General features: G+C 39.4%; 1 protein-coding gene across 1 annotated transcript in view; it reads right to left on the bottom strand.

Moving 5' to 3' along the window:
- Positions 1-4,468: 4,468 nt before the first annotated feature.
- The window catches only part of TERT (telomerase reverse transcriptase), a 33,094-nt gene continuing 25,017 nt past the window's right edge, over positions 4,469-12,545 (bottom strand). The window contains exons 12-16 of the mRNA XM_054815879.1: positions 12,127-12,253; positions 11,739-11,800; positions 9,884-10,008; positions 9,391-9,528; positions 4,469-4,962 (exon numbers count right to left, since the gene is read on the bottom strand). Coding sequence (XP_054671854.1) covers positions 4,859-4,962; positions 9,391-9,528; positions 9,884-10,008; positions 11,739-11,800; positions 12,127-12,253 — 556 coding nt within the window. The 3' untranslated portion in view covers positions 4,469-4,858. The remainder of the gene's footprint in view (positions 4,963-9,390; positions 9,529-9,883; positions 10,009-11,738; positions 11,801-12,126; positions 12,254-12,545) is intronic.

The following is a 12,545-nucleotide window of genomic DNA, read 5'->3' as shown; positions in this document are numbered from 1 at the left end:
CACAGCACTTGCCAGACCAGAGCCTCCTGGCCCTTCCACTACGTGGGATGAGTAGTGTCACCTGCAAAACAGTTAAGTGCCTGGGCTCCGCACGCTTTTATTTCTGAGAGCCATGGACTTGGCCAACGGTCTGCGTGATGACATCCAGCAATTCCCCACGGTAGCCTGTCAACAGCCTCAGCACTTGAAGCCAATAGAGGGGCAGGTACCCCAGGAAGCACACAGCTTCTGTTAGCAGAAGCCTCACAAGTCACAAAGGTCCAAGCAAACTTCTTGATGTTCTGCAGCTGTGCACTGTAAAGGCTCTTGACAATGACACAGAAGATTTAAATTGCCACTCTGCCTGTTGCAAATTGAATTTGGAAGTTTATGAGTAAAAATGGCTTCCATAAAGAATGAATAATCAAAAAAATCCAAGAGAATTGCAATTTTGAGCATATGTTCATATAAAGCTGTAAATACACAAATAAGATTTTTTAATTAACTAAAGTGTACGCTCTATATTCATGTCTCTGACTACAGATAGCTAGATGTTCATTAAAATCATATATGCAGAGTATATGCAGCAGGTTTAAGTATTCGGTCAGAGATCTGTTCTTAAAGAAAACCAAATCAAACTAATACAGACAGAAGCTGAGAAAAGACTTAAACTACATATACAAGACTTTCAAGTCTTTATAATCTTTCTTGAGTCACTGTCACAGTGCTCACCGACTTCTTGACTGTTTAGCTGCCCTTTCCCATTCACCACACAGGAGACTTCGTGGGTCACGGTACATGCAGTTCAGCCTGGGACGGGACTCAAGGGGAAGACAATTTTCAGCTCCAGTAACTACAACTCACGGCAGGGAAACGCACTAGCTGAAGTTACTGTTTGGCCAAAGTAGGCATGTAGAAAATGCGCTGAGCAACTCCTGCATGAACATTGCTTTTCTGTTCTCAGGGCACTTCTGATGTGACCTCAACTAAAATTCCTGTGCCAAAACTGTAGCCTTGTCCCAACAAAATTAGTGCTACCATCCTCCCCTTCCTATTCACGTGAAGCACAGCATCTTATAGGCATTTTTTTCTCTTGAATAGCATGACTGACTTTCTTACTTGAGTAAACGCATGCAAACATGAAACTGTGTCAAAGTCTTACAAGCTAAGCACTTTCTACTTCTGCTCACTCTCCTCCCAATCTTTTATCTGCCTATCCCACTAGATCTTCTTTGTTATAATACTCTGCTGTGAACTCATACCGTTCTGAGAGACAAGACTTTTCTAGAATTGTCCAGGCTGTAAGGACAGCCTAGATTCTTTGAAGGTAAGTCTGTAAAGGACACAGACACAGGCACAGTGATGTTCAGCCTTAAGCAGAATCCACAAGCCTAAGACAAGGAGCTCAAATACCTATTAAAGGAAAAAGCCTCAGAAGGAGCATTGCAACAGCACTATAGATAAGGAAGCATCCAAATTATCATAAAACAATAAATAAAGCTGCCAAGAGAAGAACATATTCCTTCTGGAACACAGGCAGTTCCTTACATTACAAAATTTGATACCTACTTCAAATTGAGATTCACAGTCCATAATCCCCTCCCAAAAAGAAGCAGTGGGAAGAAGGATGTGTTTGATGGATGCATGCAGATGATATGATTTCCTCTAGAGGGGCTTCTGTCAAATTCCTCCCTTCCAGCCCTGCACAGAGACACTAAAAAACAGCCCTATGGCTCTTCCTCCCCATAAAAAGTCTCCAGCGCTGACTTGCACAGTAGTTTGCAACACTTGCAACATACGTTGCACAGTGCAGTTACACCGAGTGGCTTAGCTTTCAATTGCTCTACTTACCTTCTCCTAAACACTGACATAATCTTAACCTTCCCCCCAACCCTCAAATCTTCTGCAATTTTCCCAGCTTTCCAATGATTGTTGAAAATCCACATTACAGCTTCAGAAAGTTCCTCAATTAATTATTTTAATATTTCCAGATTCAAGTTATTCAATCCACCCACACGTTTCCTGTCAGCAGTTGCTGCTTAAGGTACTACCTTCCTACCAATTAAGTAGAAAATATTTTATCACCGCATTTCTTTTAGAACAGTTCCTTACAGAAGTAGCTTTATGGAATGTTTCTACCTTCCCTACAGTATAGGCATCTCAATTCCAGAGCATCAAATCTATGCCATTGCTATGGTTAATCTATTCCTTACATATACACTCACAGTATTTCTTCCAATTGTACTAAGCCACAGCAGCAAGTACAAGTTTCTAGTACAGGCTGCCAGCTCTTCTTTAAATTTCCAAATTTTCCATTTGCTAAAACACACAGTAGTTTCAGCATTATTTTCACTTGCCTTCTTAAATGGAAAATGTCTTAAAATGAAATAGTCTTCTCTTGTAATTTCTGAATTGTATTTGCATCTGTTTACAAACAGCCTTCAGAAACAGCAGTTACTGTTTAAAACTGACGTCTCAGCAAGTAGTTATGGGGAAAGGCAAACATTGGCTCAGAGAATTGCAAGTATTACACTTTATGCATTTTTAAAAACTTACACCTTTAACTGAGACCACATCAGCAGTTTATATGATCACAGTATCCATTGTGATACACAGCAAATATGGGCTAATCCAAGCCATCGGTGGAGTTTACGTTCCCTCCATTCTCCGTGTCAGAGCATCCTGTGGAAGCCACATAAAGAAGCTGGAAACAGGACCTGTTGTTCTGAGCCTCAAGGTGGAAACAGCCCCATCCTCTTCTAGAAGGGAGCATGCTGAATGACATTAAAAACCGCTGTCTTTAACATTAAAACTTATAAAATAAAACATGTTTTGGTTGACATGAAAAAATCTAAATTCAAAGGCTTAGAAACAAATCTATCCCTAACTACCTTGCTCTTGGATGGGAGCAGAGATGTTTTCTTCTAGTCCTCTCAAGCCCACCTATCTGCAATGCTTTCTGAAACACTCACCAATTCAGCACAGCTCTTGCTCCAGTTATCTACCCCACTTATCCAGGACTCTCTTTTGAACACCCTGCAAGTCTGCCTTGGGACAGCTGTTCACTGCAGAAAGGCTCCCTGTTCTTCCCAGAGAGCCATCCTCCCTGCATGGATTCGTGCTGTAGGATCCTGGCTCACGAGGTATCCTTTCGGGCTGCATGCAGAACACAATGACCAGCACAAAGTAAGTGTGCATTCATCCCTGCTGCTGCCCACCAGTGCAGCCTTCTTCAACAGGACACATAAAATGCACGAGGCCTGTGCAGCAAGCTGTAAAGAGTCAGAATTTGTATCACTCAAAACTACTGCAGCAGGAGAGGGGAAGCGAAGCAGGAAGGAAGGAATGCACACCTGAAGCAAGCCTGGGTAAAGGGTGAAAATGTATGAACAGCTCCAGCCACAGCGTATGAAGTTCTCCAAGTTCTCAAGTCTCATCCCCGCCAAGGCCCTTGTGGGAGCATCTCACTGCCTCTTCCTGCCACATGATCCAATAAAATAAAGCTTCCCGCACCACCACACCTCTCTTGGGCAACGTTGTCCATGACAGTGTTCCTCCACACCCGTACCACTGCAGGACATTGGAGGGGACGGGGGTGGGGGGGTGTTAAATGTTCAAGCCACTGGCTGGGGAGCAATTGCACTGTTCTTCATGTGCTCTTTACTCTAGTAGCAGCAATTGTTCTACAGCTTTTTTTTTTTTAATTTTATTTTTAACAGTGCCACTTCATAGAAAGAGAGAAAAAGCAACTGTATGACTGACTCTCTGTGCATTTTGACAGTTCGAACTGAGTTATGATGTTAATGGACAAACTGCAATACTGCAAATCTGCTTCTAGGAGCTGTGTTACCAATCCCTGTGTGGTGGTGGTCTGTCAATCCTTTGACAACATCTACTGAGTAACACTGCCTACACTGTGTTTCAACTCCAGCAACATACCCTCCATCTGCTTTGAGAAAACCTCCCAACAGCTGCTATTTAGCCTATAACAGAGACAGAAAAATCCTAATAAAATAGCTCTACATTAGAGCAATTCAAATTCAACACACAAGCCCGAAAGAGAAAAAACATGTGGGCAGGTTTACTAGAGCAGCCACAGGGCAAAATTCAGCTGTGCACAACAGGCCAGCACCAGGGCTAGACAGTAACATTACAGAGCCAAAGATAAACCTAAATAAAGCACAGGATATGCAAATAGCAGAGTAATCAACTCGATATATTATCTAATCAAGAACTTCTGTTTTGTAGGTATAAACGCACCACCATCATTCTCTGCATCACTGTATTAAAAATATCACCAAGTATTCAAAATATATAAAACACACTAAACATAACCAGATAAAATTTCTAACCTGTACATCTTGCTAGGTAGAGCCATGAAATGCACTTGCCCTGTGTAGGTAACTGTCTTTCAGGACACAACTCAGCTGGGCAGGATGCTAAAGATTACTATAAAATAAAGGTATTGGACACAAGAACGTGTTATTGCAATTAACCAGACAATTTATTATAAAATAGTCTGCAACATGGAGAATCAAAGAACAGTTCTTCAGAAACACACTGAAACAAGAAAGTAGATCTGTTCGTACAGAACATAGTTTAATGATGCCTTCATCAATAAGATGGGAATTACTGAACGAAACCAAGTCGGTTACTTCAAATGGCCTGTGAATTTACAGGAAAACACAAACAAGAAGGTATTAACAAAACTGTCTGTTCTTTTTAAGTCCTTGTGTGGTATCTGAGAAACAAGCATGGAAAACTTCTGAGTAAAGTTGCTTTTGGTCCATTCTACCAAAATAGACTACAGAGAAAAGTAATCTGAAGACATAGCATTTCTTTTCAAACCTGGAAAAATTATGAAATAAACTTCAATCAGTTAGTCCAGGATAGCTTTGAAATCTTGACAAAGAGATGGTTCTGTCACTGTCTTCAGTAGTGCCATCGTATCCTTTGGGATCTTCCTGAATAGCTGCATCTTACCTACCAAAATATCAGAAACAAACAATTCATTACTACTGCAAGTAACTATCAATTCTGTTTTAGGGAAAATGCTAATAAAGTAATGAAATCAATGCTAGCTGAATCAAATTAAAAAGTTGGAACATCTGGAATATGGGGATAAAAAAGGTGTAATAAAATATGCTTCTATTCTTCCGCCCTTAAACCAGGCTAATAAATAAAAAGGTTAAAAATCGTAGGTAAAGTATTAACAGAAAACCAAGGAGCAAATTCCTCCTACTGTGACCTTGTAACACTTCGTTTGGATTTAAGAATTTTAATTTTTTTTTAAAAAAGTATAAGACCATTTATTCAATAACTATATCCACCAAAAAAGGCTTTCTGTGAAACCATAGTTATTTTGAAAGACCCAATTTTAAAAAATGCTAAGGGCAAGGGACAGGTCCTTATCTGGTTGCTAATGTTTACCTACAGCAGGAAGGTATTCCCTCTGCTTTCAGATATGACATCAAAGTTAGCCTATCCTTGGAACTGACATACACAAAAATATTAAAAAAATAAAATCACGTGGAAAATGCACCTTTTGCTATAACACTGGCAACAGCAATTCTCCCTGCTGTGTTCCCTTCTAAGAGTAGAGGGGGCTAACTGGAAAGCCACTCTTATGGTGGAAAATTTTGGAGAATAAACGAGGCTCTTAAATCAGGAATGAAATTTTTATAAGAGGACATAACAGTTTTGAAACACCAAAGGTCACTGAGTCTATCGTCAACAGAATTATAGACAATAAAAAGGACTTTTTAAAGATTAGGAAGAACATGTAAAATCCTAGCAACAGTTACCTAAGTCCGTTACCTAAATGGAGTTGGCAAAATTGTCAATCATGCAGAAAGGCAGAAGTGCTCAATAAACATTTGTTCTGTATTTGAAAAGGAGACAGATGATGTTTTTATATTTTATCATGATAACGAAAGACTCTTGCTCCTTTCCCCACTGGTAATAATAGGAGGCATGTTAAACAGTAACTATGTTTTAAATACTTAACTCTGAATAATGACGACAACTCCAAATGACAAGCCCCTGATGTTGACATTTAACAGGTTTTGGAATAGTGGGAAGAACCTCCTCCCCAAAACCCATGAGCTTGATATTGATTCCCACTGAGAGTAATGGAAAGGCATGTGCAGGGACACAAGAAAAAAACCCCTAAGTTTATATCAATTCCTGTCAACAACATGATCTTACAGGGGTAATGGGTTTTACATAGCTGATACAAACTCCAAAATGACAACAAAAATGTAGTTGTTAAGTCAACACAGGCACTATTACCAGCTTTGGTTATCTCTGTGCTACAGATTGCTGCGCCATATAGAGACACTGAGCTAACTTTACAGCAACACACCTGAGAACCAGTGACTTCCCTGCCACAGTTTCTCTGACATCCACACATGCTAATTGATTTCCAGAAGTAAGACAAAACTTAAAATACAGTGTTTAAAATTGGCTCCGGTATCTCTACTTTACCGAGGAATAAGTATGATGCAGGCCAAACAAAACTAACTTACAAGACTGAATAAAAAATTACCTGTTAATGTCTCTTTAAATGGATTTTAGTGCATTCCTGCAGGATTAGGAGACACAGTATCTTACTAAATTTGGAAGAAAATACAAATATAAACACTGCATATAATCAGGTAATTGAAAAATAGCCTTTATCTATGATCAGAGATCTTGGAAACATGGAGATAATGATGCACGTTGACACCAAGGGTACGCATATGACTTATCACTACAGATCACAAGATGTCCTTGTACAGCTTTACAGTACTAGCACGCGGATACCTCACCTTCCCTCCTGCTCAGCCCGTAGCTGGGGCATCTGGTGCCTTCGCAGTTCATTTTCAAGTTTGAAATTACTTTTAAAACCTTAACTAACTCTTAAAGAAGGAGAAATGCAGGTGGGAAGCAAATACACACGTAGTCAAAGCACCACTCAAAATTACAGTCACTGTTAAGTATTCAAGTTGCAAGACAAGCTGACCCCACACAGCTACCCTCCCGACAAATTACCTAGTAGATGTTTTGGGAGCTTTTCGTAAAAACAGCAACTACAGAAGCACTCCACCATGTACTGTATCAACCCTTGCAGCACAGGTGGAACAGGGCTAGTGGAAATACAGGTAAGATGTCAGGGGCTATAAGTAAATAGAGATCTCTTGGAGATGGCATTCAAGTTACTTGGGCCCCACTGGTCTGTTGACCAATCATAGCAGAAGCTTCCATCTCAAAAGTTTCACAGTAGAAACAAGTCACAGCCTGCAAATTATTTAGGCAGCCATTAAGCAAAAGTCTCTGAACCCTTGATCTTTAAGCAGTGTACTTGAAGTCTCAGATATTTTCAAAAGAAACTGGGCCTTGTAGGTAAGAGACAGTTGTCTTGGCATTATGGATGTGAAGAACATATTCTGCCTCAGGGAAGGTAAGATTTATGAAAGAGCAGCTGGAAATTACTCTTTTCAAGAGAACGTCACCACTAATTTTCTATTTGCCTTTGGACTTTTCCTGCTCCACCCCCACAATACTCAGCAAGTACAACATTAATAGTTCTCCCCCGGAATTTAGGAAGCAAGGTTATTCCATTTCTGCAAGGGCAATTCTCACTGCCCGAGAAGCCAACTGATAGATGGTCAGCTTTCACTTCTTGGGTTAGAAACTGTGCATACAGAGTTAGACCTGAACCACACGCAAGTTTTAGGGCAGTATTGTGTTTAGGCAAGTGGCTGTACGGGTACAGCAGAAGGAAGCTAATGATAATCATTATTCAAACCAGGAAAATTCCACCTCTACTGCCCAGCCCGTTTTCCCTGGTACCTGTGGTGATGTGATTTTGTGGACAGCAGAGACCACTTTTATGGCAGATGCACACACCCATAGATGAGATTCTGTTGAACAATAAAGCTGCCTGGGGCTGCACCACCACCCTGAACGTACTGACAGATTCAACAGCAAAGCACGCACAGAGAAGGATGGGGGAGCTTTGGCTTGGATTGTGCTCTGCCAGTCAAAGATCCCAAGAACAAAACCTTCAGCATTAGAGATGAAAACTGAGGTGTGCTCTATATGGATCTTAGAGAAGTGACACAGGTCCCAGAGAAGCTATTATCCTACTGGGTGCAACTACTGCATTTTCTGCTCAGTTCTTCAGTTTCTGCCCTCTCCAAGTGAAGCAAGCAGCCATCTCTTCCCTTCCTGGAGGCAGGCCTGCTTCCCCGGTACTTCTAGGGGGGCTGAACAGAACTGGCTTCTCAGCAGCAGCAATCAGACATGGTGCCTCTGGTTTTGGTGTAACTCCCGGCGAGGAGTTTCTCTGGGAGAGGCTGCTGGAATTCTGCTCCATAAGGAAAGTCCATAGCTGTCAGGAACATGGCTGGTGCAATCCCAACCATCAGTTTGTTTCCTGTAAATGTTTAACTGTCATCTTTGATACATTCACACTGCACCACCAAAAAAATCAGACTGTTTGCACTCAGGCTTTGCTGCAAGCCTTTGATATGGGGAGGAAATGCTTACTTCCAACAGCAGAATCACCCTCTTTTGGGGGCACTGAGCCTTGGCACAGGTATCAAAGGAAACTTGCTATACATTTCAAATCAAATGGGGGTTATTCTGGAACCAGAATGAAGAACTTCTCAGTATTGTATAATAAAACCACCCAAGTAATGACTCATTCAGAGTGTGAATTACAGAGTCAGTGTTGAGATTCTGGCCTTCACTGCAGCTAAATTCAACAACAGTAGTGACCGCTTCAGAAAAACCTACTGCTGTTCACTTTTAATATCTTTGAACTGATTATTTCTGTGGCTGGCCTGGGGACAGGCCGCAGCACTGGTCAAAGACAGAGCTCCCCAGAGGCCAGGTACACAGGCAGCTTCTTTCACCAAGCCTAAGGGTCAGAGATTTGACAACACAACTCAGCTCTATTACAATATAGCACATGCAGGGTAGCAAGTGCTTCTGTTTCAAAGTGACCCCGGTGACACTTTTTTTTTTTATAGAGTTTGCATTGCAGGAGGAACTTGCTTAGTTGCCATTTAACCTACATTTTTAAAAACAGAAAACTGAGCATTCATATCTCATTTAGTTAAAACTGGTGAGAATGTTGATATGATTAACCCAATCTTATTAAGCTTTCTGAACTGTACAAACTTATTGAGTGTAAAGTATCAACCACTTCCCCATAAGAACAAGGCTCTAGAGCATCCAGTAATGAAAAAAGTACCATTTTAATTTGCCTCCTTATACTTAGTAAATTTGATTAAAATCAGAAAGCTCATTCATGTACATTTTAGAACAACATTTTATGATAAGAAAACGTAAAAAAATCCATTAGATTCCAAGTTTTATTACAATTAACCATATTTCAAACTGTAAAAATAATCAAATACTTACAGATTTTTAGGGGCTTAAGCAAGCATTTGTAAACAACTTTGTGGTTTGCCAGTTTGACAGTGAAGGCATGATAGCAAAGCCATTCTGCTGCCTCAGAAGGGAACACGCCAGATGCACCTTTGTTACCTAAAGCAAACCCTAGAGATAGCACAGGAAAATAATGTCACTGAAAATGATGAGCATTAAGAAGTATACCTGGCTTCTCCTCTCTATAAAATCACTCCAAGATTTTTTACTAAAAACCTATGTAGTCAATGAAGCCTCCTATGTCAGCAGAGAACTAAAAACTAAAACCTGAAACATTTTAGTATCTTCAGAAAGTTGAGTTTAAGAAAAAAAATGCACTGTGAGTCCTATCATGCACTCCATATTTTTCATTCTCCTCTTTATCTCAAAATTACATGATCTGACTGCACATTCAAGATGCTTTATTTGTCTAAAAAAACCCCACCAAACCCAAACTTGCTGCTACATTGCCATTAACATACTATACCTGCGTTTTTTGCTTTCAGGATAGCATAGCAGCATGATGCAGTCTCAGAGATGATCCTTAGGAAAAAATAAGGATTGTTTCTAACTTGCTGGTTGAATGGAAGTTGGAGAACACAGGCGTGGAACCTGTTCACAAAACCAGCCTATTTAATTACAAGTAATTTAGAATTTCAAGTGAAACTATGATTCCATACCTTAGGCACTATACAACATTTAAAAGCACCCAACAGTCTTTAGCTGTATCAACACTGTTAGCATACGACAATTCTTCTATATATACACATCCCTGGAGCATCAGACACATACGTTTGTTTGTAAATTTTGTGCTGAAAGAATATCTTGAAGCCATCTGCTTTGGTAACAGAATTCTCTTCTGAGTGCAATGACTGTCTTGTGTGCAGGGAAACTTAAACTACACATTCTCACCAATTACATATCACAGATTATGCAGCCAGAGAATACCAACGTGAAAGAGTGCTGGAGTAAGAAAAAACAAAACAAAAGCTCACAACAAGTTCTGTTGTTCAGGAAAACAGACCTCCAAATGACATAGTGCTCCACAGACCAGAATCCCCACTCTTTTGTCTATTTGGAAGCCAATTCTATGGCTTCTTTCACCTCTGTTTGAACATAGTTTAAAACTGCTGGGTGGTTTTTTGCCTTTTTTTTTTTTTCTTCAGACTCTAGCATTATAATCCTGCTTATACTGAATGTAGTCAACAAATTCAATGCTGATTTTTAATTACTTAACAATGGATATACTTGTTTATTAAATTAACCCAGCATAAGCATGATCACCTCAATAAATTGTAACATTTTCAAATATTTAAAGGATAAACATAATTACCACACTGCAACACAGAGCTCTGGCTGAATTAACCTGCCATGCTGTTGGCATGGTGGACGGTTTTTTAAAGGTACTCTAACATCAAGATCTTTGTTAGAGTGTTACCATAAAAGCAAACAGAAGTAACTAAGTGATCATGTCCAACATCAGAGAAAAACTGTAAGTCACTCACAACACAAAGTTTAAGAGTTTGACACATCAGTGCTGTACTAGACAAGTCCAATTACGCTTCTTGGACACAAGGATGATACGAGGTGAATGTGGACCAAGCTGAATTTAAGAAACTAAAATGTCGCTTCCTAACAAGTACAAAGCTAGCAAAAGAGCGACATGTCATTTCTGTAAAGAGGAAAGCATCTATTATACATTTTTGCATTAAAACAATAAGCAAAATTACTTGGTGCTGCCAGTCATTCACCGTCTTTGATGCACAGAGATTAGTATTTTCTCCCAACTTGCTTATCAGTTTTGATTTCTTTCCCTTTACCCTTGTTTAAAACATTCACTTCCTCTGCTGGTCAAGAACACCTCACAAAAAACTAACAAGATATTGTCAGCTAAGGAGCAATTAAGTCATTATCAGCAGCTAAGAAACTGCAGTTAACTTGGTAGAATGAAAGCTCACTTAAGGCAAAGTTATACAGGTCAAAGTTCTATATGATTTTAATAGATACAAAGTTCTAAATATAAACTGGTTAATGAGTGATAAGGCTTCTTGTCATCCTGCAGCAAAACAGACTGCTTTTCTTGAGGTCAGCTGTCAAAAGCCAGAGAAAATGAAAATCCATTTAGTGAAGCGTCACTTAAACACATGCACTTCAATATAATCCTATAGCCTGAATCTATTAATATTACGTAAGAACAGTGCTGAAACAAGAATAACGTGGCTTACTCCTGACATTTACCACTGCACATTTTTATTGCACACGTTTTCCAAATCCGTAGCTCCTCCATGTGTCAAGAAAGAGAAACGAAACGTTCAGAGTTACTGCAGAAGACTGTGACCTACCTGTAAGCCTGAAGTAAAAATATCTTGTAGATGTTAATGAAAACTGTTCTAAGGCTGTTGATCTAGAATAGAACAGAAATAGAGCTATAGGAATATTGTAGTGTCATGATATGATTTGTTCAAATTCAACAACATAAGATGATATACAGATCTAGGAAAAAAAATATTTGATGCTAAACTTCAAAAGATTTCTATTATGTACCTAAGTAACAATACTGTGAAGGATCAGTTCTGGAAGGTGCTGAGATGCCACATTTTAGTTGATGTGGACATTTCAAGTTACGTGTATTATCTCTCAAAATCAACTCTTATGTTAGAACTTAAAGCAGTTTTAATGCTCTTTATCACTAATCACAATACTTCCAAATATCCATTTCCATATTCCCACCTGTAAATCAAGAAATAAACAATGGCATTTCAGTTTGAGGACTGTAATCAATTTGTATTTCATGTTTTTGCCAGCTGTTCTACTTGAATTGAAGGAAAGACTTGATCTGATAGAAGTACGGGTATAACTAGAAAAAAAAAAAAAAGTAGTTAAACTCCATGGGCTGACAGACTAATTAAATTCTGTAAAGTAAGGCTCATTTAACTTCTCATGTTACAGAGATTGCCTGCTAATCAATGAGCCAGTAGCTAAAAGATGACTAACTAAATTCAATTTAGAAACAGATTGGACATTGTGGCATTAAAGCTATCAGCTAAGGAATGACTTCAATACCTCAGGGCTGAATACTTCACCTTGCTAAAAAAAAAAAACCCAAGAACCAAAACCAATAACCTTAAACACACACCGTATGTATTTCT

Source organism: Grus americana, chromosome 2, assembly GCF_028858705.1.
Source record: "Grus americana isolate bGruAme1 chromosome 2, bGruAme1.mat, whole genome shotgun sequence".
Lineage (NCBI taxonomy): Eukaryota > Metazoa > Chordata > Aves > Gruiformes > Gruidae > Grus > Grus americana.
Note: the sequence above shows the minus strand (reverse complement) of the source record. Positions and strands in the feature narration are given on the sequence as shown.